Source organism: Penicillium soppii, assembly GCF_028829465.1.
Source record: "Penicillium soppii strain IBT 18220 chromosome Unknown utg000004l, whole genome shotgun sequence".
NCBI lineage: Eukaryota > Fungi > Ascomycota > Eurotiomycetes > Eurotiales > Aspergillaceae > Penicillium > Penicillium soppii.
In genome coordinates, this window is record NW_026643234.1 from 4,685,602 (window position 1) to 4,711,767 (window position 26,166).

Genomic DNA, 26,166 nt, shown 5'->3' on the forward strand with positions numbered 1-26,166 from the left:
GGACAGCTGACAGCGAGGGGGTTCTCCCCCATCGGACATCGGGTTCACCATTGGGGTTTGGTTTTTTCCATTGTAAAAGTAGACAGACGATCACAGTAACAACGAATACACTACTAGCATAGCTAGAGAGGGCGGCATAAAGCCCGATGTATATGTAGTTCAGACAAGAATTGACAAATGCAATCAATATAGCTGGCGGAAAACATCATAAAAACCAGCCCAGCGTTTCATCAAGTGTCCTAGCCTCCCTCAATGGAACTGCTTTTCCTTTTGTTGCCAATCCAACCCTATTATGCCAAACAACTTTCATGCCAGCATTTGTTGCGCCTTCAACGTCTCCGGCACTACCAGCAACAAACAGCACATCAATCGCTTCAACCTCCATTGCAGTCAAGATAGCCTGATAGGCTTGCCGAACTGGTTTATAAAACCCACTATCTTCAGCAGTGATGACCGCATCAAATAAATCTTCTTTCTTTTCACCAGTCATACAATCAACCACACGCCGCGCCGCGAGGTTCCCCAAATGATTTGAACAATTCGTAACCACACCAAGTCTATACCCTTGAGTGCTAAGATTTTGTAAAACGCCACCAGCCTCCGGCCAGGCCTGCAGAGTCTGCCAGTCCCGCAGCAGAGCTGCAGGAGCAGACTCGGTTAAACCAACATCCCTTGCAGCTTGCCTCACGAGGCTCTCATACGGAACATAAGCACCAGCGCCGAAGGTGAGCTCTAAATAGCGTTCGCGCCAAGCTCTTCCTTCCATTGATGTAGCTGATGGAGTAGACGCATCCCACAGAGTCCAAGAGTCCAGAAGGGCTGTGAGAAGGTCGAATATAATCACTTTAGGTCGCCAATCAGGCTCTTCTTTAATCAAAGAGGTAGAGGGAGACATGGCTAACGTTAGACCTAAACAAACGCACTATTGTCAGCCAATGTGGATTACACAATATATTAAAGTTTACCTTCGAGGTTGCGGCGATTTGAATGACAATTTTTGTTCGATTTTGGTTGTTAAGTATTGGTCCGTGCAAATAATCTTTCACCTGGGCTTGAACAGGAAAGCCTTTTATATATGCTAGGGAGTTCTTGTTAAGGAACGCTCGGCTCAATCCGGGGAGCGCTGGGTCCCACATTTCTTCCGCTCGTTCTCGATGACCACTTTAGGTTTAGCCATTACACGTTTTATGTAATATCCATACCTTAAATACATTTATATTTGAAGGTGACTAAAGATGGTGCTTTGAGCCTAGTGTTGAAAAACGTTTCGAATCATATTTAAAGAAGACAAGGACGACAAGGCAAAAATAACATGTTTATAAAATAAGAAGAGCACAAGCGTGAAGCCCCTTTGGCCACATGTTTGCCCCAGTGTCCTTTGCATTGTCTATGAGACTGAAGATGTCGCTGGCCCCCTGGCTGCTCGACGAACTTTTATTTGGTGCGAAGTTTGGTGCGAAGGAATAATTCTTTGTTGGCGGTTCTGGCTGCACGTGGCTCCATATAAGCTGTCGGTTCTGGGGAGGGTATAGCACGAGTGATGATGATGGTGATGGTGGTGGTGAAACTAATCCGGTCCAGCTCCCTTTTCATGGATACTGTCATGCGGGGATTGCTCTCAGAGCCAACCCGAAAGACAGTAATTAAATGAACGACAAGCCTATTAGTCAGTGACCAGGCGCGTAGACCTTACTGTAGAAGGCAGATCGCCAAGACTGCCAAGCACTCTTTCCACCCTTTGGCCATTCTCCCATCAGGGTTTTGCCTAATTAGTCTTAAAGAGACTCGGCAGATTGAGGAGCCGCTGATCCGACAGTGTTAAAGGAAAATTTGTAAACCAGATAGGACTCGGACTCAGTGTCACCAATAAAGATAATGAATCCATGATAGCGTCATAAAGGGCATAAAAGGGGACTCTGACCTAGACCCCTTGTTCTTGGTAATAATCAGTCTCTGTGTGAAGAATGCCATATTATAAGCACTACTTGGTCGATTCGTTTCTGATTAGGGTGGATCATGCTGTTGCTTCCTAAGCATAATCGTGTTATCCCTTTTCCCTGAATACCTAGAGATGTCTAAGTATAGGATGTTGCACATGATCTGATGACAGATATCTTGGTTGGCTCTCGGTGGTCCATCAGTAGTTGCGGTCTCTATATGTGATTGGTGAGTAGCATGTCCGTAACAATCAGTGCTAGATAAACATTGAGATTGGCTACCCGCGGTAAAAAAAAGGTCGGCCTATTTCCCCTCCTGTGGGGGCTGAAATTATCCCTGCTGTGGTCTAGTTTCAGACAAGCGACCAGAGAATAACATCGAGTTTGAGATATCATAGGATACGGGCATTCCGATGATATGCCTATGCGCCGCTTCTCCTCACCTTGAGTTGGTGAGAATGTATGAACTAGCATGGATGTCAAGTAGCTGCATCATCGGCGGCTATGCACTGGACCATATTTAGCACAGCGATGGCTCAAAATAGCGCAGTGTTCCCCCTCGCTATGAACTTTTCAAAACTGCGGTCTTGTATATTCTGAAGTCGTAGCACTTTTGACCAAACTTTGTTTTTCCCCGAAAATCCATATCGCGATGGAGCAGTCATTTAGAAAGAAGAAGCTCTCCAAGCAGGAGGAACGGGAGTTGATTGATAGGCACAAAATTAAGTTCGAGGGGCCTGTCTCGCCGAATAGTTGGCCGGAGCAAAATTCAGCCATATTTACCACCATCCGCAAAATCGAAGACATTAAGTACAACACCTACGTGAGTCAAATACAAGCAAATACTCCGGAGGGCGTACAAAGGATGAGAACGGTAAATAAGGCTAAATGTCTTGTCTCTGCTGCATATGATTGCCGTCTTCTTGAAGCCAACGAGTTTACTTGGAGGTCCAGGATAGAGTTCCCCCTACTTGCCCGTTTTGAGGAAGACATAGAGTGGTAGGTGAAACATCGAAACCGTAACCTTGGATCGATTCTGATGTTGATCTAGCCGGAAATGTCAACAGCGACGATGGGTTCCCGATTTCTGTGCGCTGTCGATCACGCCAAATGAAGGACACAAAATGCAAACAGCGCAGGGAGGGGTGGGTATTTGTCGGTGCATTGAAAGCGATATTGATGGACATGAGGTAAATGGTTCAAATTCAATCGCCCAAAAGATCAGGCTACTAACAATGTTTGCTTGCTAGTCCGTCGTCAATAGTGCAATATTTGCGGGACAGCCGCACGCAGGAATCAACGATCTTTCCGTTCCTGAGATCGGAATCAAGTACCCCGACAATATCATCGGGCTTCAGAGATCACCATCACTCAGTGCTGCCCTTCGTGGCCATTCAAGGCTAGGTTCCAGTCCAGTAAAGGATGCAGAGCATATCTTGTTTCCTTTCCTGATTCTCGAAGCCAAGTCTGAGATTCAAACACCTGGGTTTACGGCTATCGAGAAGCAGACTGCGTTCCCAATTAAAAGACTTGTCGATATCCAAAAGTCTCTGAGAAAAAGAAGGCAAGAGCCAGAAGAAAACAGCTTGGTTTGGTTCTTGGCTTTCAGTGGGGATGAGTGGAGAGTCTATGCGTGTTTTCCAAGAGGAGACGAAACGGTAAGGTTCTTCGAAGGGGCCGGAATGCCTGACTGACACAAAGGCAGCGTATAATCGACCTTTGGCACGGATGCATTCAGAGACAAGACGCTGCACTGCAATTGTGTTTGATTGTTGACTTCATATGTGACTGGGCTTTGAATATTCATCGAAATGAGATCATTAGATTGCTTACTGGAAATTCTCTGCCCAGTTTGCATGTATTTGATACTCAAGAACAGCAGCCCGAGCCTTCCAATCCGCCGAAGCGACAATCCGTCATCCGAGACACAAATGAAGTGTTCTTCTCATTCCGCCATCTGACACTCCCTGATATGACGAGCAAGCTGATTGCGATTCTCAATCCACCTGGCTCGGGGGATAATGAAGTCAATCAGAAATCTACCAGTCTTTTGGATCTCTTCAATCTAGAGCATCCGCTTTTGGTCAAGGCGGAATTTATTTATCGTCTACAGAAGCTTTGGACTGGTGCAACGAGCAATCATCCAATCATTGACAGTGAACAGCTTGTTTTTGCTCACATTTCCTTCCAATCATACTTTCGGCCAAGCGACTTCCATATAGTACGAGAACTTTCATGCATCACGGCATCGTTCAGTGCAATAATTACTCTGCAGCGTCTTGCTGGAACTCAGCTTCCTTTGTCGTCTGCTTATGCAGATCTACACCTGTATAAATTCCTTCCTTTGGCGGAACTATCTGGCGAGCATTCATTGAGAGCTGCTGCTAGGAATTTACGACTCACATTATGGGTGACTAAAGGGGACTTCATTATGCAGCCATCCTGTAGATGGGTGAAGCAAGTCTCTCAAGGAGAATTCGTATCAAGCATCTGGGACAAACTGGAAATCTTTTCTCCTGGGATTCTTGGGTATCCTGTATCCGCGCAATCGAGCGAACTACGCAGGTTGTCGGCTACCAATACCTCCCTGTCTTATGACCTGCAAGACTGTCTCAAACAGGGAAACCACCAGCTCCTTCATGGAGCCGCTCTTCTCAAGGCACCTGAGAGCTCACTCCAGCCGCTTCTCCCACAGTATTGCTTGGCCGTATTCGACGGTTCCGACCTAGACGATCGGCCGTGTCTTAGTTTTAAATTATTACATTTGATTACAACCGGCAGTTTGTTTGAGGGGAAACGGATCTCTACTGCAACTACGAAAGATCGCCAATTCATCCTCGACTGGGCTACGCGCCTAAGGCGCGGTGATTCTTGAGTGCCGGTTGTGGCTCGCAGTCTAGGAAGAACTGTCATGTTGCAAAAAGTTGGTTCAATGCTTCTTTCTCAATTTTGTTTCAAATGCTTCCTCGTTGGGATGCTACCTTGTCCTAAATTAAGCGTTCAACACTTGAAAAACATTTGACTAACCTTTTCCTGCTAGCATGTTATAGATCTTCCTATAAACCTGTTACTGTTGTCGATGGAATTAGAAATGACGAAGGTGTCTTCGAAGAAGTATACGAGCTGCTAACCTTCAATCTGTTCTCCAATGTACATCCGATGTTGCGTCCGTTTTGATTGAAATTTTTGTACCTAAATTGATGTAACAGGCTAGCCATATTCCTTGCTTTACACTCTCCTCGGAGTAGTCCTTATGGTTACCATCAATAACCGTGCTTAGGTTTAGGGCTTTATTGATACTAATAATATGTCTGTGGAAACATCACTTACTGGAATATTCATCTCCATCGAGAAGACCAAAAGATGCTGAGTATGTGAGTTCTCTAGTTAAATATACACTCACAAGTCGCTCCAACCGCTGACATGTATATGTGGCTGAATTAATTGACCAAACTGCGTTGTGTCCCTGCCGCCGGGTCGATAGAAGAAATTGCTGGCCTGCCTAACCGCTGTTCCTAAGCCAATCGGATGATAGAAAGCCTCGATAGGCATTACTAACAGTTTTTGCGGATTTCAAGAACGTTGATCCTTAGACAGTAAAGCATTTTGCTAGCAGTAACCATCTGAAAATAGAAGAAGAGGTATAGCAGTGTTAAAGGATATTTCAAAGCATATGTTATGAACCTAGCTTTCGATCATAGTGCGGGGACTATTGACGAATATGTCTGTCTATCAATAAACGCACAGAGCAGCTAGTGCATCCGGCCGTCCTAAAGAAGTGGATGATGAAGAACACTTCGAAAGTAACCATTTCAATACTCATAGGTATCATTGCTCACGGCGTTACCCAGGCCTATGCTCGGGCCTTGCCCATCTCATTGCTCATCTCGTTGCCCATTTCAATGCCTATTTCAATGCCTATTTCCCTACTCATCTGATCACCCCGAATAAAGTAACTCGTAAGATAGCAGCTAAGGCCGGTAAGAGAAGAGTAGCTACCTGCGGCGATGATAGTGGTGACAATAGAGATGGTAAGAATACCAATGGCGATAGCGGTCGTAAACTGAAATGGTCCCGATATACATTCCCCCGGGGCCTACGCTAAGAACTTTGTTGTGTATGCCTTGTCTTCGACAATATATATCGCATCTTAATGCGAATACCGAACAATACAAACCAAAGTCAATCGATGCCTTGCAGACTTCTGGTAGTCGATCAGTGAGATCAGTGCTGATCTTCTTTCACAAACTGCAAAGCAGACACTTTAAAATGTATAATGAAGAAGGGGAGATGTTGAAAATTATTTTAGAACCGAATCATGCAGTTTGGCGCTTGATAACTGCATCAACTCATTCTAACACGTCGAACATTGGTTAAAGCGTATGTTCTTATTATATACGGATGAATCAAAATGATCAAAGCTTTGCACTAGTAATAACTCCCTGGCCCTGTACAGCACGATCAACAATTTCCATTGCCTGGAATAGCTGATAGTCATGCTGTTTGGGAGTAACAACCTGCACACTGAGAGGTGATCCAAGGTATACGCGGCGGTCGACTGTTTTTTCGTCCCCTGAAAAACCAAGATTAGCAAAAAGCATCAATGAGTGGATGATAACATACACAGCTGCCGGTTGGCTTTATCCCAACTTCCCAACACAGGCGCCTCCATCGCTCGTCCGGCTTCAAGATCTGACTCCAAAAACGGACGAACTGGGACTACACCGGCCGGGTAATCCAGCAACACAAAGGTCGATGTATACCCCACAGCATTGTATCGATCCATTTGCGGGACTGGATGCGGAGCCACAGGGCAAATGATAGCGTCCACGCGTCGAGCCACAGAAGAAATGGATTGCGTCCACATCTTCAGCATCTCCTTCTCGATATCTGCACGCTGAGCCTGCAATTTCATCAACTGGGTCACATCTATGGCTTTGCCACGCTTTGTACGGCCCTGCAGCCACGGAATCAAATCCTCGTCCATGCTCTCGATAAGATCAAGCATGTGCGATCCACCATCAATGCCCATCAACCGACCAGCGAGACCTTGGCATTTTGGCAGCACTGATGGAAGAGGGATATCGACAACCTCAACGCCAGGCGTGCGACGGAGGGCATTAGCGACTTCGTCCAAAATCCGGATAATCGGCGGCAAGGGCGTGACAAGACCGTCTGTTTTTAGCACACCGACGGTAAAATTGCGAGTCAGAGAAGCCGGCATAGACGGTGCCCAAGATCCTGGAATACCATCTTCACCGAAGAGTTCTGCACGAGGCACGATCTCCGCCATGACGGCATTGATATCCGCCACCGAGCGCGCCAGCGGCCCAGCAACAGGCTGCAGCCCAATCCGGCCCTTTCCTTCGATTTGGCCACCTTGCTGGCCACCATATGGTACGCGACCGGTACTAGGCTTGAAGCCGTAGATGCCCTGGCACATAGCCGGGACGCGGATGCTGCCGCCGATGTCCGTGCCGAAGCCAACCATGGAGCCGTGCATGGCGAGGAGGGCGCCTTCACCGCCTGTGCTGCCACCTGCTGTCCATTGGCGGTTTAGTGGATTGAGTGTGCGCCCGAAGAGGTGGTTGCAACTGTCTAGTGTTCCGAGGGTTTGGGGGACGTTTGTCTTGGCGATTACTATCGCTCCGAGGGAGTGGAGCAGGTCGACGAGCGGGGCGTTGGCTTGTGCGGGCTGGAATGCTAATGCGGATAGTCCGATGCTTGAGTCGACACCTTGGATGTTGAACGTGTCCTTCACTGATACTGGGAGGCCATGGAGGGGTCCGACTGGTTTGCCTGTGCGCTGGAGGTGAGTGTCTAGGTCGCGGGCTCGCTGTAAAGCGCGGTCGAAGAGGGGTTCGGTTAAACACCGAGTAAGCTGGTGAGCGATGGCTGCTCTCTTGGAAAACATTAGCGAATGTATTGCAATATGAAGAAAGTACATACCTTGCAAAACCCTTGCACCACGTCCTCGGCCTTCAGTCGACCCTCAATCATCTCCGCGACCAACCCCCTCACATCGTATTTCTCAGTAATATCCAACTCTTTTGGTGTGAGCAGACCGCATTTCCGAGGAACATCTAACACACTGATGCGTTGGTAACTTTTCGGGCCGAGGGTGATGGACTCGGAAATCGAAAGCATTCCCTCAGGAATCAGATGTGCGGGCAGGCGCCATTGAGCAGGAATAGCAGCAGCAAGCTCTGCCTGCTTGCGTTGGGCGATTGCTATATACCGGGGTTGAGAGGCCATGGTGGATGGAAGAAAAACATGGTGGATGATGGAGGTGGTTTTTAATGCGGGGAGTGCGGAGAGCGGAGAACAGGGACCTCGGCCCGTGTGGGTACCGAAATTAGGGTTTGATATCGAGTGCGAAGTACAATATTGTACAATATTAAATCGACCATGCATGCTCTCAATTTATTGTCGTTGTCATACCTTCCTTCTAGCCTAAATTGAATTTGAATATGGTCTTTGATCATCTTTATCTCACAGGCGTCCTGGTTGAGTATAAACTTCTTACTTTTTAACAAAATGTCGGATGCTATTCTGACTTGGCCAATAAGAATGTGCAAAAAGCTCTGTATAATATTATCCCTGGTTCTGGAGATTTATAGGGATTTAAGCATGACTATTGAATTATAAATAAATAGCGGATACTCTCTGGCAGTTCATCTGCCACAAAACAACAAGGAGCAAATAAAGAAAATAAAGAAAACCAAACAAAAGGGGTCAGGTGGGGCTGTCCACTTGGGGTGTTTCCAAAGATTGTCAACTCCCTAATACGAAGCCTTGCGAATTCGGATGTCACCTGCCAGTAACGTGGGATGTACAAGGCTTCAATGTCTTGCAGAAGACACCATTCCCTGTGAGAGTCCCCAGAGATTAATGACTTAGTGCAGGCTCAAACACCCGAGCTCCCGCAAGAGTTTTCCTAGGACCCGACATAACCAGTAGGCACACTCGCATCAGATAACATCCATATGAGTTAATCCATAGCATTGAATAGGGAGATGAACACCATCCCTTTTCTCATGAGCAACAAGGACGACCCAATATACAGACTTTATGACGAAGGTGCATTTGAAAGACGTCAGTTTTAGTTACAAACATTGTAGAAGAGCCAATAGTAGGAGAAGATTGCTACGGCACGTTTGTCTCTAGCTTATAGATCACTTCCAAGGTTGGATTACTAAAGAGCAATTTCGATAATTGCAAACGTAAACTACAATCTCCCCTTAAGCACCGCACCACCGTCTGTTGCAATGACAGCACCGTTCAAATGACTTGAAGCCCGAGACCCGAGGAAAACAACAAGACCAGCAATATCCTCAGGCCTACCAAGTCGACCGTTGGGCGAGTACTGTTCGAGCTCCTTCAACCCACCCTTCGCCTCAATAAGTCCACTAGCCATCTTGGAGGGATAGAACCCTGGTGCAATGGCATTGGTCAAAACGTGGCGCGGACCAAGCTCGACGGCCAGGTTCTTCGCCAGATGAATGGCAGCAGCCTTGGAAGCCGAGTAAGAGGGCGTGGCATTGTCGCCAACTGTACCGATACCAATTCCAGCAACGGATGCGGTAATGATCACGCGGGATGGATCGGCGATTGTGGCTTTGGCAGTGAGGAGGGGTGTGAACCTGTGCTGTCAGAGTGATTTGGGTATCGGTAGATCTAGATTTATGACATACTTCTGGATCGTGTAGAATACACTCTTGACATTCAAGTCCATAACTTTGGAGAACATCTTCTCGGGGTGAGTATCGAATTTCTCGCCCCATGTTGCACCAGCATTGGCAAAGAGGATATCGACTCGGTCTGTGGTCTTGGCCACTTCAGCAGCGAGTCGGTCAAGCTCCTTCATATCTGAGCTGTCGGCCGGCACGGAGATGGCCTGAGCGCCGGGCCGCTTGTTGGGGAGCGCATTGAGAGCAGCAACTGCTTCATCGCAGGCTGCCTTCTTGCGGGATGTGATGTAGACCTTAGAGCATCCAGCTTGAAGGAGACTGTGGGTAATCAGCAAATGTTCTGTGTTTCGTTTCTGTCAATGGATGATACCCTGATGCCGCGTGCAGTCCTAGACCACGGGACCCGCCTGTTACGACAGCGACCTTGCCCTCGAGGGAAAAGATGTCGTTGAAGCTGCTTAGCTTGACTTGTTCGTTGGCAGACATTTTGCGATTGAATTGATGAAAGGGGGACTGAAAAAAATGAAGTTTGGATGGTTCCCGGCTTCTCATCTGTATTTGTACACAAAGCCGAAATGACCGAGGCTCAACCCCGCAAATCCGGGGATTAGTAATCTGCACAAAATTATCCTTTTTTCCAACTTTGGTTGTTTTTTGAGTGAATACCAGCCATGCAGAAATAAGAGACCCATGAATAAATTGTCCAAATATGGTATCTGGGGGTCGAATGGCAATATAGTGGTGAATACCGAAAAGAGGAATCGAGATGTGATGGCCAAGCTTCCCAACTGCCGATGCAGTACGCCATCAGACTACATATTGGCTTATTGGTATTCAGAGTTGTTTTACAGGTTCAATCATGCTGCAAATCAAGTGCGTCAACAGAAGTCGAAATGTCTTACACAGAACTACCAGTACTTGGTGTCTCAAAAGTCTAAGGTGTTTTAATCCGAAGAGATTAGAAGAGGCAGGAAGAGACAAAGAATATCAAAGAAACCCACGGAAAGACAATTGGAAAGTGCATAGGGATGTATAAGAGTGTCGCCAGCCTTCCTAGCCACGATGTAGACACTGTACTGTTCTACATATTTACTTCCAAGGTACCCAGCTACGGTGGATAATTCAAAGCGAAGACTCACCAAAGACTGCGCTAGTCTCCAGGGTCTTCTTCTTTTTAATAAGCATATTAGCAATTGCTCATCAATTTGATTCACAAGGACATTCTATGTAAATGAGTGTTATAGTGTCAAATCGAATACAACTACAATGTTCATTACTTGGTTGTTAGAGGTTGCTCGATATAGTTGCTCGTGTCATCGGATACGTGTATTACGTGTATATACTACAGATAACTATTTAGCCTGAAAGTATCCATAGATATAAACCCGGTGAAAATTCATAAAAGATTGAGCAAGAATAAATATATAGGGCGTATGCCTGGCCAGTCGGAACGAGCTTCACTATTTGCCCTTTCTGGGTGAAGGACCATCCATCGGAATCAATCTCCGCAGATTCCACGATTCATGTTGCCCCAGAATCATAACTGATTCAGGGTATCTGAATGAGCTCAAAATAATTATGTGTGAATAAAATTGTTCCAAAGCCGTCAAACTCAGCGACCATAGGATTTGCAAGCACAAACGCAAATGTGCTCAAACTAGCGCAGTGGATACACGCACTTCCGCTACATACCTTCACTCCTACCTTGGTGGTAAAATCACGTCATCAAAGAGATACCGCCCTGGGTGTTGATAGTGCGAGCCATGGCTCTTCCGGTTTCTTCTTCACTTCCCTCTTCAACCCCGCCGACTTGAGCTTCACATACAAGTCCAATCTTTCATCATGGCGCACACACTCCCCCCGCTCCCCTACGCATACGATGTAAGTATTCCACTATTTAGCAAGCCAATTATTCACTGACGATATAGGCTCTGGAACCCATCATCTCAAAGCAGATCATGGAACTTCACCACCAGAAGCACCACCAAACCTACATCAACAACTTGAATGCTGCCCTCGCTGCCCAAGAGATTGCAACGAAGTCAAATGATGTTCCCACCCTGATCACTCTCCAGCAGAAGCTCCGCTTCAACGGTGGCGGCCACATCAACCACTCCCTCTTCTGGAAGAACCTCACTCCACCCGGCACCCCGGGAAATGATATCAGCCATGCGCCTGTCCTGCGTGAGGCTATCGCTTCTCGATGGGGATCCCACGATGCCTTCGTCAAAGCCTTCAGTACTGAACTCCTCGGTCTTCAGGGTTCGGGCTGGGGCTGGCTCGTTAGTAAGGGTGGAGCTAAGGGGCGACTTGAGATTCAAACTACCAAGGATCAGGATCCTGTCAATGCTCCCGATGTCCCTATTTTCGGAGTTGATATGTGGGAACATGCATACTATCTCCAGGTGAGAGACTTGTGCTTTGATTTTACATCGGTCTGCTCCTAACCTTTTTGATCTAGTACCTCAACAATAAGGCTGGGTATGTCGAGGGCATTTGGAAGATTATCAACTGGGCGGAATCCGAGAAGCGCTACACTGCCGATGTTGAGAATCCTCTGAAGCTGTGAGTGAGAAGCTATTGGTTTAAGCTGGCTTGCCTTGGGGTCTAAATTTGATAGATCCACACGTGGACTTAAATCTAAAATTGAATATGATGTGATCATGAAATTCGTGTGCATTCGTAAATGAAAACCAACAGTTCTGACAACCTATTATTGTCCCTTCCATGGAGAATTATCGGGGTTTCTTCAGTTGTGGAAAAGAGTGTTGCCTTAGTTGTATCCAATCACTCCGATAGCCAAGACCGATCCTCCGACCTCGCGAACAGTCACCTGGCGACCGATGACGCCGTGCTCTGAAACGTTTAGGTCAAGCCTGAAAGGCAACATGAACTCAATCTCCTTCGAATCTCCCGCACCAGCTTTACTTGGATCTAGAGCCAATTTGTACTCCTTGAGGGGAGCAGCTTCTAGTGATTGGGTGATATCCCCAGATTTCCTGTATAAGGTTAGCTTTGTCCACTCCCGAGATCCTTAATCGACCTACTCAATTCGAATGTCGATACGCTCAAAAGATTGCATGGCCCGGTAAGTTGCTTCGTCTTTCATTTGGAAAAAGGCCCTTGTATTTCCTTCTCCATTGAAAAAGTAGAGGTAGAAGGAGAACATTGATGCGATTGTAGACTGTACAGCCATTGACTGGGGCGACGAGGACAGGGCAGCATCAGAGTTGGCGGACTGGGCTGGCGGAAATAACACCGCAATGGTGCCCCCGAAGGCTGGGCGGCAACTGTCACCACACATTGCGATCTGGATGTCAGGAAATGGAGATGCGAAGAAGGAAGGGCTCGTTTACAGCGTTCTATGCTTATAATAAAGAACGGGTCGTTACATGTGCGCAGAATAGAAATGGAATTGAAAAATCCGGAAAGTTCATTTATTCTATATAGTAGACTGACCCGGCTACCAAGGTGAGTGCGATCGAGCACGACTGAGCAAATTAGTGGATTTCTGGAATTCTGCTCATGTGGAGCCTGATGGCACAACATACGGGAACAGGCGTTTAATGATAGCCAAGTAAAGTGTGAATGACGTTTAAAGAAGGGATGACAGACAGCCTCGTCCTAAAGTTCTAAATCGAGTTGAGTCAAGAGTTGAGATTGTACTGGAGTGGATGCGCTTTGGGTTTTTTAAGATGCTAAAATGTTGACACCTCGACACCTTGTAGCCTTTCTGCCTTCATGCCTTTCTACCTCAGTGCCTTGGTGCCTTACAGGCTCTTTGGCCTATTGCCTCGTTGCCTTACAAATTGTAGTGTAATAGACCGAACCTCTCAAACCTAATCTTTTGCAATATACAAAATATAAACAGAAAGAACACGTGACAAATAAACAATTCTAGTATAGGGTCCCCTCTTATCATATTTCTCAGATCTGGGGTAAGGCCACAATCGGCATCAACCCCTCTTCACCACCCAACGCAATGTCCGACTACTACGACCTCGGAGACTACCGCCGCGAGGTAACCACCTCAAATCAAGATGTCCAGATCTGGTTTAGCCGTGGCTTAATCTGGGCTTATGCCTTTAACCATGACGAATCCGTCCGATGCTTCGAGCAGGTCGTCGCCCTCGACCCGCACTGTGCGATGGGCTACTGGGGCATTGCATTCGCCCTAGGCCCAAATTATAATAAGCCGTGGGAGTTGTTTGACGGCGAGGATCTGTCAGCTACAACGACACGCGCGCACCAGGCTATCGTGCAAGCCAAGACGTTGGCACCACACGCCACAGCTTTGGAGAATGCACTCGTTGATGCGCTCGCTTGTCGATATCCGCAAAAGCAGCCTGGAGATTGTCTTGCATGGGATCGGAGTTATGCAAAGGCCATGGAGGCCGTGTACGAGCAGTATCCGGATGATCTCGACGTTACGGCGCTGTACTGCGATGCGCTGATGAATCTCACGCCGTGGAAGATGTGGGACTTCAGAACGGGCCAACCGGCAGCGGGTGCGAAAACGCTTCTCGTAAAGAAAATGCTTGACCGCGCTTTGGAGCGCGATGAGACTCACGAACATCCCGGAATTCTGCACTTGTACATTCATCTCATGGAGATGTCTTCGGTGCCAGAAATTGTGCTCCCCATCGCCAATTGCCTGCGCGGCCTCGTTCCCGACGCAGGTCATCTCGAACATATGCCCACCCACATTGATGTCCTGTGCGGTGACTACCGCAGCGCTGTAAAGTCCAATACGTCTGCCATTCGAGCGGATAACAAGTTCCTCGCCAATCAGCCTGTTGGCCATTTCTATAATCTGTACCGCGCACATGATTACCACTTCAGGATGTATGCTGCTATGATGGGCGGGCAATCGAAAATTGCGCTGGATACCGGGGCTGAGATGGCGCATATTGTTACCGAATGCCTCTCGCAGGCTAGCTCTTTGGGGCCTCGCTCGCCGCCAATGGCGGACTGGCTGGAAGGGTTCGTTTCCATGCAGGTGCATGGGTTTATACGATTCGGTCGGTGGGATGATATCATTACTTTGAAGTTGCCGACTGATGCGCAGTTGTACTGTGTCACCACAGCAATGATGCACTACGCGAAAGGCGTCGCATTGGCGGCCACTGGGCGGGTTCCTGAAGCGGACGCAGAACGTAAATTGTTCAAGGAGTCTGTCAAACTCGTTCCCGATTCACGGAGAATTTTCAACAATAAGTGTACCGACATCCTCGGCATTGCATCCGAAATGCTCGATGGCGAAATTACATATCGTCGCGGTGAGTTCGATGCGGCGTTTGATCATCTCCGTGAAGCTGTGAAGCGAGAAGATACATTGCCCTACGATGAGCCATGGGGCTGGATGCAGCCATCAAGACATGCGCTTGGGGCTCTGCTGCTTGAGCAGGGTCACATTAAACAGGCTCTAGCTGTTTATGCTGCAGACCTTGGGGTTGAGCATGAGAGTGATCCGCCGCTGCCTCGTGCGCTGAGACATTATGGTAATGTTTGGGCTTTGCATGGTTACCAAGAGTGTTTGCTTAAGCTTGGAAATAAGCATGAGGCAAGGCGTCAGGCGCCGCAGTTGAAGCATGTGCTAGCTTACGCTGATGTGCCTATCAAGTCTTCTTGCTTCTGTCGAATCGACACTACTTGATGAGTTTTCAAAGTATCATGTGATTTAGCATAGCATTGTACTGGTTGTGCTACAGTTTATCTAACATTTGATTGCGTGGAAAGTTACGCGGATATAACACGATTGCTATCAATGACATAGAACCTTGGAACTAGAAAACTCAGGAATAGAAAAAGTCAAAGAGAACAAAAAGAAACAAGGATATACAAGAAATTGTTTGCTCGCCAATTTAAATCGATCACAACAAGTACAATTCCGTAATATCAAAGCGCACCTGCACCGATGACAAAAACGCCCAAATATGAATCCTCTCAATCCGATGAGTTCCCCTCAGCCAAGCACCCAGAACAAGCCGGGCGGTTGCTCTGCCTAATCGCGTACCCCAAAGCTCCTGATACTCCTGAGTACTGTATTCGAAAGTGTGGACATCATCATTTATGACCGCCCAAACTAGCCCCATTCTGGGCCAAAGTATCTCGACGATATATTTATGGGTCTCGTGGTTCACAACATTGGTAAAGTAGATATACCTCAGTGTATCAATAGATTGATCAATTTCATACTGCGCCTGGCTAACATCCGACCAATAAGGCCCATGGCGTCGGATGATATTATCAGCAATGATCACCCCTCCAGTGCGGTCCTATGTACGTACAAGGTCCAGTCCAGGCCCAGCTCAATGGGCCATGTCTGAATCGCTGAAAGTACAGCATGCGGTAAGTGTTCTCTTTTGGTAAATCACGCGCAAGGTTAGCCTCAATCTCGGGCGGCACCATCTTGCGATAGTCGCTTCCTCTGCCAATCATGCTTTCTGGCCTCTCGCCCTCCATCGTGTGTCCTCCGTAACTCGGCCGTGCGATTAGCTCCTCATAAATGAGAGTGCTGTGGGGGATTTTACACCCAGGCACATTTGGGTCGTCGATCCAGCCTTGAAGCTGAGCTCCTTGTCTTTGAAATGTTTCAGGATTGAGCTGTAAGGAATCCCAGCCATCGTCTGACGAGGAGTGATGAGAGGAATGTTTAGAGGAATGCCTATTTTGATTTGTGCTGCCGGGCCTGGGAATACCATGGGAGTTTTTGGGTGAATCGGCCGATATTTCGCTTCGTTGTCTTGGATTTCGGGAGTTGGACTGCTTCTAGGTTCTTGATCTGGATTTCTCATCTTTGGCTTTTGGCCAGGCAGGCCAGCCGCCAAGTCGTCTCCTTTGACGGGCAGCCTCTCCCGGAGGGGTTCTGGTGCGTTTCAGAGATCCGCGAGGTGCGTTTGAGGCTTCGCCAGTTGCCGAATGGGTGGAAGCACAGCTCCGGCCCCTGGTGGGCAGTGCTTCGCAGTCGTTTTGAGCGCTCTGGCCATGCCCTATCCGCTTTGCAAAAGCGGAAAAGCTTTCACAAACGAAAATGCATCAAAAAAAGGCATATATTTCGAAGGCGGAAGAAGTTGGAACTCGAATGTTATTATGGGAATAAAAAGCGAATTGTTGTAATAAATCTGACATCGAATCTCTCATAGCGCCCAGCGGTTGAAAAAGGTGGACATTGTAAGGAGAACAAAGAGACACGTACGAAATTATTTCTGAGAGTCTGTGTCAGTGAAATTTCTAGACAAATATTTATATCGCGTTTCAGGGCACGGCGTCAATTTTGCACCAATATCCCCTTCGTGTAGGCCCATTACCGCGATAAACTATTGCATCACCACTCTTGCATGTTCAACCTAAATCTTGCAACTGTTTCTCCTTTTTCCACTGCTTCAGATCAAACGTCCCATCCTGTAATTCATCCGGTCGTCCGTTCCACATGAAAAAAATCCCTTCGATGATATGCTTGACGCTACCATCGTCATTCAGAGGCTCAATCAAGCAAGCTTCAAGCCGATGTTTGTTCGTCTCATAGGCGGCAAGTCGATCAATCGGTGTCTGCGACAAGAGTTCAGACACAAAGCCATTGAATGAACTAAGAGGTCTTCCCCTAAGAAGGGCAGGGTACGCGCCCCAAAGTTTAGTTTCGTAACCTGTGACTCTAGCACGATGTAAGATAGGTGGTCGCTTTGCTGATTTCAAGACTTGTGAGAGCATATGTAGATCCATTAATGTCCCGTAGAAAAAAACAATGTTCTCTTTGGAAAGGGTCTTGAGGCCAGTCGCTTCCCGCAGCAATGTCAGATGTCGCTTGGTTCTGCCTCAACAAGTCTTCTGGGCTGTTGTCTTCAAGGAATTTGCGGACTTTTCGGAATGGGCCTATGTCGCTCATTTTGCATGCAGATGAGAACCTCTACAGCGAGAGATTGTGGAGGAGAGAAAGAAGAAAATAGCGAGAGCTATCACCCAAGGCATCGGATTACCGAACTTGGTACCCTTCAACCTTGGATGATTGCCAAATTTGAAGAGATTAGGTCATAGAGATTGAGTCATCAGTATACCTGCCTACCTGGGAAGATGTGACCCAAGGCTGAGATAAGTTCCAACCTTGGAAGGTTCTACTTTGGATAATAAATCTGTGAGCCCTTGGACCCGAAGAAAATCTCATATATTGCAGAGCGATATCTTCCAAGCTCCATTAAGGATCAAAGATAACATGAAAGCTTGATAAAGGCTCAGCAGACTATGAAATTTTATGAGCACATCATTTCACATTGACTTCTTGGCTAAGATCCACAGGAACGGGACCTCACGCGAGACTCCATTATCTGTCTCCAAATCTGAAACAACCTCATCAATTTCCACCTCAAATCCAAGATCCTTCAGAAGTCTCAATGTCTCAGCTCTACCCCAGCCACTCCAATGCATGGCCCCTTGGGTACCCCCCAACCAAGATTGATTCGAAGCAGTCTCAAATTCAGTTCCAGAGAAATTCGCAAGAAGCTGCCCCCAGGCTTCAGCCAATCGAAAATGCGATGAAGAATCACAGTTTGTTCGTCGCGTGGTAAGTGGAATATGGAATACATGGCCAACACAGCGTCGAATTGCTTGTGGCCGAATTCTAACTCCATCATATCGCCTTGTATTAGGTTCACAGACTGGGGGAGAAGTTCTTTAGCCAAGGCTATCTGGGCCTCAGAGATGTCATTTGCGGTGACGCTGGTGTTTTTGCGAGAGGCTAGAAGTTGAGTGCATGGTACCCCGGCGCCGCAACCTAATTCAAGAACGCTCATTTCGGCAGTGTGGAATGATTGAAGCATGATGTTGAGATAGGAAAGCCGTCTTTCGTGAGTATTTCGTGTCCAATTCAGGTAGGTACCGGCAACGTCATCATAGGCTTTTTTGATATCGTCTTTGATGCGGTGGCTATCAGTGATCTCGGTCATTTTGGCAGGAAATTGCAAGTGATAAAGGATTGATAATTTGTCAATGTAATTCCAAAAAATAACTAGATGCGTATGAATTGAATGGAAGAATTCGGTCAATAGATGGGATGGGCTATTTATCGAACGGTTGTCTTTTTGTGTGACTCATTCGATGCTGACTTCGGGATATCTATTGACCCAGACTACCAGCCTATGTATAGTAGAGAACCAAAGGGGGAATGGGAAGAGGGGTCCGTGCCATTTAGAAAAGATTTAGCTTTTGCGGGGTCTGGAAGGAGCTTAGGGTTAATGGGTTCTGGGTGAACTTTTATAAAAGAATCACGATTTTGTAACATTGAACAGTATGGGTTAGGACCAAATATATGGCTAGGTAGAAAAAGAAGGCAGAAATGATGAAAGCTCAACCCGATATTTACATTATTTGTTCGAGCCATTCGATGGCTTTAAACTACCGGCCCTTTGTTTATGGGACACGGTCCGCACTAAGGGCAATATCTAAATCGTGAAGCTCGAAACGAACAATCAAACAATTGACTTGGCCTTTACTGATATTTAATAATATATATTCGAGATCTTACCTAGTACTTCTGGTCGGGAGGAAAGCGTGAGCACTAAAATCACATGGAACCCTTGCGCGAATTAGCCAACTGGCCAACATTTCCAACATATCTTTCCAGTTCCATGAATGTACCAAATCTTAAACCCTGAATATATTTATAGAAAAAATGATAGGGCCCCGATCAACACTCCCTTCTCTTCTCGTCAGCCAAGATGATCCGCGGTAAAAGAACCGCCCCCATGTTGAACTTTAGAAGTAGGCAGCGGCCCATCAGACCAGAAGTAGATAGCTAAACCCTCAAATTTGGGGTCCGCCAGTAATTCCATTGCTACATAATTGTTTCGCTGGCTGTTTGTAAGATCTACTGGTCCGCTTAGGTCTGCAGGGTGCGATCTCCTTGGCAGATATCCTTGGCATTGCCACTTGGTTTGAAGGCTGTGCTGGTTATAATAGGCAATGATCCTCATAACACATGGAGAATACGAGGATAGCTGTACAATATTATGGGATTCCGCAAAAAAATATATAGAGAAATAAGGACGCTTGACTTGAGATTCACTTTCATCGAGCGATTCAACACTAAGCTTACTTTTTGTTTATTGTTTAATACCACGTCCTATCATGCCTGCATCTTGGGAGGACAGAGCCAGAACATCCTGGTGCCTTGAGGCGGTACCTAGACGAGAGAAGAAGTGGCTTTCACTTCTTTCTTTGCGCTTTGGAACTGTGCTATGCAACCTGATAGCGATGATCTGCTTTGCCTGGGCCATGGAACAGCATTATATAGGGGTTGTTTCCACTGATGGACTGGGACAAGCATGGGCGGGAGCAAATCTAGGGACTGTAAATCTTGCTCATTCTCAGATTCATTAAGTGCGTCGATTTTGAGTGCTGACTTTGCGTTCATTATTTCTCAAGGCTACGTACGGATTCACCTGGTCTACCATTTTGCTCATCGTCGTGTTTTGCAATTGGACCGTCCACCCCGGAGTAACCCTTGCGTTCGACAGTGTCGCATTTGCGGCTCAAATTATTACTATCTGTTTCTATCTGCATGAACTTGTTTTCTGGAATTTGGGTGGCTATGGGTATTCTAGTACCACTTTGGATGACCGGCTATATGGGACAGAGTGCTTGGGGTGCTCTATGGTTCTGCTTGCAGTGTGAGTATACTGACGTGTTCTATTTGATGGCTCATTACTGACTAGACATGTTATTATAGGACGTTCAATTTGATCCTCCTTGTGCGGGCAATGAGGGCTTGCCACGGTCAGCGTAAGGCTCAAAAGAATAATATGAAGCAGTCGATTGATGCTTGAGAAGAGTTGAATGGTGGAGAAATTTTCTCCCCTTTACTGGATGCTTTTGGGAGATCTGCTGGATGGAGATTATGTTTAATGCCGATCTATATGATGTCACATAATCCTGTTGTTTAATATCTAATGTCTAATGCACTTTATCTCCATAAGAACTTTGCATAAACATTGAAACAATCTATGCACAATCGGACTAGCTCTTTATCAACATTCAAGCCGGGAATCTCAACCCAATTCCACCTTTTTACCACCACCCATCACGCAACCAACTCGATATTGGCAGTGGCAGCAGCCGAACCCGTCTGCGCAATAATCTTCCCATTCCTGCCAACAGCTTCAGCAACAAATCTCGCAGATGAAGAGATAGCAAAGCTAGGCTTCCAGGTATGAACAGTCTCAAACGACTTCCGAGCCACCTGACCAACTCGAGTCTTCTTATTCCCGCTGACATAGAAGAATCTCCAAGCTTTAGTCTCAGTATCTCCATTCCAAGAAACATGCAGCTGGACGGTATCGGAAGATGTAAGCGCAACCAAAGCCGGGCTTTCAGTAGGCGTGCCAGTCCAGTTGCCCAAGAATCCGCGATAGCTCACCGAGCCCGATTGGATGAACGCATGGTAGAGGATTTCATTGTCAGCACTAAATTCCGTAAATGCACCCGCAGAGCCCCAGTTCACGAAGATTCGCTTATCGGCAAGCAGCTGCGCATTACCCTGGGACTGTGCTTGCAGCTCGTAAGGCGCCGTCGCCTTGCGCAAAACGGTCGCGGTGTTGTCTGTGTGGTTGAGCTGTACAACCAAAGCCCGGGAAACGTCATTGTAAGTGATTTTGCCGTTGCCGGAGTTGTCGAAGAATGAAATAACCTCCGTTCCGGCCTGACTAAGCTCTGGATGCCACCGTGCGTGGTGCTGGAACCCGAATGTCCAGTTGCCTGTTTGTGTGAAACTGGGCTTTTTGCCGCCCAGTCGCCAGATAATTGACCCATCTGTGCCGTTGATCTTGAATATTGTGCTAGTGTGTCGGGAGGAAAGCAGGTAGTCGCCTTCTTCGTTTTTGTCCAGGCTATTGATGTGGAAGTAGTCCCATGCATCGGCGGAGGAGACTCCGCTGTTCGAGCCCGTTGAACCTAATGTGACCAGGCTTTCTGCTGCACTGTTAGTTCTGGCTTTACTAAATGCCAACCGAGGTGCCTCACCAGACGGGTCGACATGATCCAAAGCATTCCATTCAAACAACAGCTCTCCCGTGGCGATATCATTTTCTATCAACACATCAACACCAAGCAACCCAAAATCTGCAAAGTCAACAAACCTTGAAAAATTCCATTTCCCAGCCACTGCTGCGTCTCATTGCCACCGTAGGCCGACAGATTGGCAGGAGTGGTATAAAAGACCTCAATCAGGGCCGTCTTACCACCAACAACATTAAACTCATGAATTGACGAAACACGATGATTCCCCGCAGTGGAAGTAACAACATGCTCATAGTTCTGATCAAGCAGTACATGCTGCCCAAACCCCTCGCCGTGGGAAGTATCCATACTACCCTGGAACGCCTGCAGCACAGATTTTCCTTGGTACGTCGTGGGGTGGAAATTGGCCACGAAGCCGGCGTAGTACCCCGTGCCGGCCCACACTAGATCGCCGTCCTTACGGTAGATGTACGGGCCGGGCCGTTCAAGAGTGCCGCCGCTTGCGTATGGGGCGACGAAGACATATTCTGAGCTGTTGGCGTTTGGGGACGGGATGGTGATGTTTAGACTTGGGGGTGCGAGGTCTGGGCGGGAGCGGTATTCGCTGTTTGCTGCTGCTTGGGGGATGGAGGATGTTGCGAGGGCTGCTAGGATGGTTTGTTTTAGGAATGTCATCTTGAGAGACTTTGTTAGGCGAGATTTTATTTTGGTTCTCTGTCTATCTTGTAGGTCATTTTATACATAGGTGATTGAGCAATTAGCGTTTTCGTGATATTCTTCAAGATAACATCATTTTGGGTTTAATATGCATAGCGTATGTATTGCTAGATAATTCCATAACTATACACGATGGATAAATTAATTTCTGATTCCAAGCGAGCTATTGTGTCACTGTTCGACAGATGGCGCAATTATATCTAGCCGAGCATCTGCCGGTTCAGTGACATTCTCCACTTCAATCGAAGTAATAGTAATGATAGGCTTGGTATTCATTAAGCGAACACCGATGTTGGATTTTCTGTTTTGACTAATATGCATTCGCTATCTTGACTTGATGGCGTGCGCTCAGAGTCATAGCGAGGTTCAACAGGAGTATAGGGGATCCGGCGACTTCCGTAAGTTCTGAACTTTTATACTATGTGTATAGCTGTTAGATGCCAAAGAATAAGCTGTGTATGTGCCACAAGGCAATCATTGAACATGCAGATCCGGTTGTGCAACGCCCTGACTGGCTCGGGAGGGGCCGAGAGAGAAACACCTAGTTGTTTACTTTCGAGTCCGATATTCATATATAACTTAAAAGGAAGAATTCTCTCCTTTACAATATTTCAAATCGTCACAAAGACAAGAAATGCAATGAAGGATGATTAACGTACTATCTGCCGTAATGAAAGCCTATGTAACTATGTAATAGCTTAGGTGTGCGACACTTTAAAAGGATGGGCCTCAGTGTTGAACACAAAGGCGTTTTTTCCACCCCTTTGCACTTGCCATGGGGCATCTGTAGAAGCCATCATTAGCATGGAGATCAGGATAGATATGACGCAGGCCAGTAGCTTACCCTCTGCGTGTACCAAGTAGGCGTATTTCATGACCTCGGCGAAGAGGAAGCTCTCTTCATTGTCGTAGTGGGAGCCACCGCCAATCTTGTTGACATCGCTCATGGCATCAAACCCTGAATCAGTGCGACAGGTGGCATTGATTGCCTTGAAGCCGTTCCACACCCAATCACGGTACTAAATATCGGTTAGCATGACATTTGCAAATAGAAACAATTGGCTTACGATCTCATTCCCTGTGATACGGTAGGCGTAGTAGAAGCTTTCGATCACTTCGGGGCGCAGGTCATATGAGCCGCTGTTGATGTAAAACCCAGCATCCTCGTAGAACTGCTTCTGGTTGCTCGGCACTTTCTTAGGATCCCAACCCCAGGAGTCCGGTCCGATGCCAGTCAAAGTCTGATTGTACGTCGCCTCACAGCCGTGAACGAGCTGCAGGCCAAAGTCGATAAAATCCTGGCGATCAAGTACGGTACCTCCCAGGAGGAAGCTACCGCCATCAAAGCAGGTCAAGTGCTGCGAGTCCAGGCCGTATTGACCATTGTTGTATGAGGCCAGGAAAGTCAATTCTGGACGGGGTGCCGGGTGCGATGCTAGGTGCTTGATTGATGATTCGGCTGCGAGGACCCAGCGGTCCTTGTATGACTTGAACCGTTTGGGATCATACACGTACATCTTGATCAAGTACTCGTAGAAAGAGTCATCGCCGCCGTTCCAAGAGACAGCTCCGTCGACGAAATGTCCGTTGGAGATGTTGATGTAGCTTCCCACCAAGCCAGGGAAGGGCTCTGCGCTCGACGGTTGAGGGTTCAAAAGGTAAGACTCAGCCCTTTGACTGAGTTTGGCATATTCCTGATCACCAGTCAGGTCAGACAAGCGTGTCCACTCCAGAGCCAGAGTTCCAGTCACTGCCAGGCCATTGGTAGTCGCACCATCATTTCCCTTGGTAGCGATGTTGAGATTGTTATAAGGAACACCAGATGGCGTGTCAAATGCAAACTTCAAAACGTCGGCAAGTTTCTTTGACTGGGTGAGCAAATTATCTACTTGGCTTTCTTCGACGCCAAGGTTTGCCGCAGGGCCTTTGAGCAAGTCGTAGCCAGACAGCATTCCAGCCAGGTACCGGATAGTGGTCTCAAAGAGGCTGACTTCAGTACTTGTCTGTGAGAAGTCGATGGTGTCAATATGGTCCAAAATCTTTTGAACGGCATCCTTATTGCCCATGATAATAGCAGTTGATAGCGCATCGACAGCGGACGCACCCCATCCATTTCTACTTGTCGTTAGATAACGGGATATACGTCTTGATTCAAGATACTCACCTGGAATCACCATAGCCATTACTCACTGGGTGTAGCTCATCATGAGGGAAAGCATATTTTGAATATCCATCCCATGCATGCTGGAAAGCTTCCTTCACAGCATCGGCCTTAGCCTGACTATCCGAGTCACGACGCAAGAGAGCACCACCCTCGTATGGATAAGCAATAGCAGAGCCCACGAGGCCCAACAATGCCAGAGGGAGAGAAAAAGAAGGGACGCGCATAACTATGGCGGAGTATGGATATGCACAAGTAGTATAGTTTCTATTTAGAGGTAATCGGTGCAAGGTGGCACACGAAAATAGGAATTGCAAACGAGAGTACGCCTTGCAAATAGCAGGCCAATGCAATTATTAAATAAGGGAGCGTGGAATGGAAGTTGAGGTTACAATTGAGAGAAGGAGACGAAAGGGGGAAGGCAGTTGGCACGCGACCCGTCTGTTTATTTTTCCCCTATGTGATCACATATATGTAGTTAGTGCATTCTATGGAATATTCCAATTACTTGAGTATGAAATGTATTGAATTTCTCTTTGACATTAAAACATTGTACTAAATATTGTACACAGTATTCAGGGGTGCGTCTGGGGGATCTGCAAGGACGCCACCAACTATTGGCGCTTTGATCGGAGAATGATGCCCCTGGCCCGAGCGAGTATCTTGGCTTCGGTATTTGATTCGATGTGAGAAAACCTCATAATTCAATCTACTATACAATGTTGTACTAATTCAACTTATCAGATCATTTTCACGACATTTATCCACGACCATTAGTTCCAGTGACCGAGACAGACGACTACTTGGCGTGACCTATAAACATGACCCTATCCTCGAGTATACTCTCAAATTCACAAGGATGTGCCTGACTAACATTGTCTTAGCTCAAATTGAAAAACCGTCACGCTTTGTGCTTTGACATCATGCAACCTACCCCTCAAAATGCTTGGACAGGTTCTATCACGAGACTAGACTGACTGACTACTGACTGACAACTTCTGTGCACAATGTCACTTCATATAGTCCGCTGGCACATCGCACGGAAATTTGTCGGTGTCGATCAAAAGACCTGGTAGACTTGTTTCTAATGAGCGTGCACGCGAGGCAGTATGCAACACTCAGAGATTTCAATGGGAACTAGCCCTCGAGTACTTGGAATTCCGAGTCTGGTTCCACATGCAATTTTGGGTTGGCACATAAGATATCTATATACTTGGATCCTCGATTCTCATCTTCGAATATAGTGAGAATAGTCCTGAAGTGCCAGCGCCAAATTTGGATGGACCCGGAGTCTATCATTTTCACTTTTATCACTTTCTTCAACTCTGTTCATCTGATCAAACTGTGGCAGCATTATCGGAATCAACTCGGTCAGTGGTTTGCCGCAACATGACCCTCGTTTCTGGGATCTAATGACATATTTAGCCCAAAGCACAAGAGAGACAAGAGTGGAGAGAAAAAGCCCTAAAACTCATTCATATCAGGGCCTTGTGTAACTAGTTCCTAGTCTAGGCCCCGGTGTTTGTCGCACCAGGTCCTTGCATCTGTTGATGAGTGACAATGATTCCGGGCATACTACCTATGACTGTCTTCCATACTAAGCCCGGGTAAGAAAGACCTCGGGATTGGACAGCGTATGGCGTATGTCATGCTC

General features: G+C 47.0%; 11 protein-coding genes across 11 annotated transcripts; 4 read left to right on the plus strand and 7 right to left on the minus strand.

Moving 5' to 3' along the window:
* Window positions 1–205: 205 nt before the first annotated feature.
* On the minus strand, window positions 206–895 carry N7529_005195 (uncharacterized protein; the record flags this gene model as incomplete). The annotated part of the gene is made up of 1 exon (XM_057240722.1): window positions 206–895. The coding sequence occupies one exon, from the start codon at window positions 893–895 to the stop codon at window positions 206–208; it is 690 nt and encodes a 229-aa protein (XP_057100017.1).
* Window positions 896–2,589: 1,694 nt separating this feature from the next.
* N7529_005196 (Peptidase S58 DmpA/arginine biosynthesis protein ArgJ) lies at window positions 2,590–4,812 on the plus strand (the record flags this gene model as incomplete). Its single annotated transcript, XM_057240723.1, has 4 exons — window positions 2,590–2,936; window positions 2,989–3,127; window positions 3,188–3,595; window positions 3,643–4,812. The coding sequence occupies 4 exons, from the start codon at window positions 2,590–2,592 to the stop codon at window positions 4,810–4,812; spliced, it is 2,064 nt and encodes a 687-aa protein (XP_057100018.1).
* A 1,540-nt stretch (window positions 4,813–6,352) lies between these two features.
* On the minus strand, window positions 6,353–8,351 carry N7529_005197 (putative general amidase; the record flags this gene model as incomplete). Its single annotated transcript, XM_057240724.1, has 3 exons — window positions 6,353–6,510; window positions 6,561–7,839; window positions 7,887–8,351. The coding sequence occupies 3 exons, from the start codon at window positions 8,349–8,351 to the stop codon at window positions 6,353–6,355; spliced, it is 1,902 nt and encodes a 633-aa protein (XP_057100019.1).
* An 814-nt stretch (window positions 8,352–9,165) lies between these two features.
* N7529_005198 (oxidoreductase, short-chain dehydrogenase/reductase family) lies at window positions 9,166–10,114 on the minus strand (the record flags this gene model as incomplete). Its single annotated transcript, XM_057240725.1, has 3 exons — window positions 9,166–9,580; window positions 9,632–9,946; window positions 9,999–10,114. The coding sequence occupies 3 exons, from the start codon at window positions 10,112–10,114 to the stop codon at window positions 9,166–9,168; spliced, it is 846 nt and encodes a 281-aa protein (XP_057100020.1).
* Window positions 10,115–11,470: 1,356 nt separating this feature from the next.
* On the plus strand, window positions 11,471–12,197 carry N7529_005199 (superoxide dismutase; the record flags this gene model as incomplete). The annotated part of the gene is made up of 3 exons (XM_057240726.1): window positions 11,471–11,509; window positions 11,557–12,033; window positions 12,090–12,197. 3 exons carry the CDS (start codon window positions 11,471–11,473, stop codon window positions 12,195–12,197), a joined length of 624 nt encoding a protein of 207 aa, XP_057100021.1.
* A 204-nt stretch (window positions 12,198–12,401) lies between these two features.
* N7529_005200 (uncharacterized protein) lies at window positions 12,402–12,932 on the minus strand (the record flags this gene model as incomplete). The annotated part of the gene is made up of 2 exons (XM_057240727.1): window positions 12,402–12,627; window positions 12,676–12,932. 2 exons carry the CDS (start codon window positions 12,930–12,932, stop codon window positions 12,402–12,404), a joined length of 483 nt encoding a protein of 160 aa, XP_057100022.1.
* A 678-nt stretch (window positions 12,933–13,610) lies between these two features.
* Window positions 13,611–15,284, plus strand: N7529_005201 (TPR domain protein; the record flags this gene model as incomplete). Its single annotated transcript, XM_057240728.1, has 1 exon — window positions 13,611–15,284. One exon carries the CDS (start codon window positions 13,611–13,613, stop codon window positions 15,282–15,284), a length of 1,674 nt encoding a protein of 557 aa, XP_057100023.1.
* Window positions 15,285–17,890: 2,606 nt separating this feature from the next.
* On the minus strand, window positions 17,891–18,567 carry N7529_005202 (class I SAM-dependent methyltransferase; the record flags this gene model as incomplete). Its single annotated transcript, XM_057240729.1, has 2 exons — window positions 17,891–18,001; window positions 18,064–18,567. The coding sequence occupies 2 exons, from the start codon at window positions 18,565–18,567 to the stop codon at window positions 17,891–17,893; spliced, it is 615 nt and encodes a 204-aa protein (XP_057100024.1).
* A 1,613-nt stretch (window positions 18,568–20,180) lies between these two features.
* Window positions 20,181–20,445, plus strand: N7529_005203 (uncharacterized protein; the record flags this gene model as incomplete). Its single annotated transcript, XM_057240730.1, has 2 exons — window positions 20,181–20,287; window positions 20,349–20,445. 2 exons carry the CDS (start codon window positions 20,181–20,183, stop codon window positions 20,443–20,445), a joined length of 204 nt encoding a protein of 67 aa, XP_057100025.1.
* Window positions 20,446–20,699: 254 nt separating this feature from the next.
* N7529_005204 (arylsulfotransferase family protein) lies at window positions 20,700–22,309 on the minus strand (the record flags this gene model as incomplete). Its single annotated transcript, XM_057240731.1, has 3 exons — window positions 20,700–21,586; window positions 21,638–21,703; window positions 21,754–22,309. 3 exons carry the CDS (start codon window positions 22,307–22,309, stop codon window positions 20,700–20,702), a joined length of 1,509 nt encoding a protein of 502 aa, XP_057100026.1.
* Window positions 22,310–23,049: 740 nt separating this feature from the next.
* On the minus strand, window positions 23,050–24,739 carry N7529_005205 (glycoside hydrolase family 47 protein; the record flags this gene model as incomplete). Its single annotated transcript, XM_057240732.1, has 4 exons — window positions 23,050–23,135; window positions 23,196–23,370; window positions 23,419–24,466; window positions 24,516–24,739. 4 exons carry the CDS (start codon window positions 24,737–24,739, stop codon window positions 23,050–23,052), a joined length of 1,533 nt encoding a protein of 510 aa, XP_057100027.1.
* Between the last annotated feature and the right edge of the window lie 1,427 nt (window positions 24,740–26,166).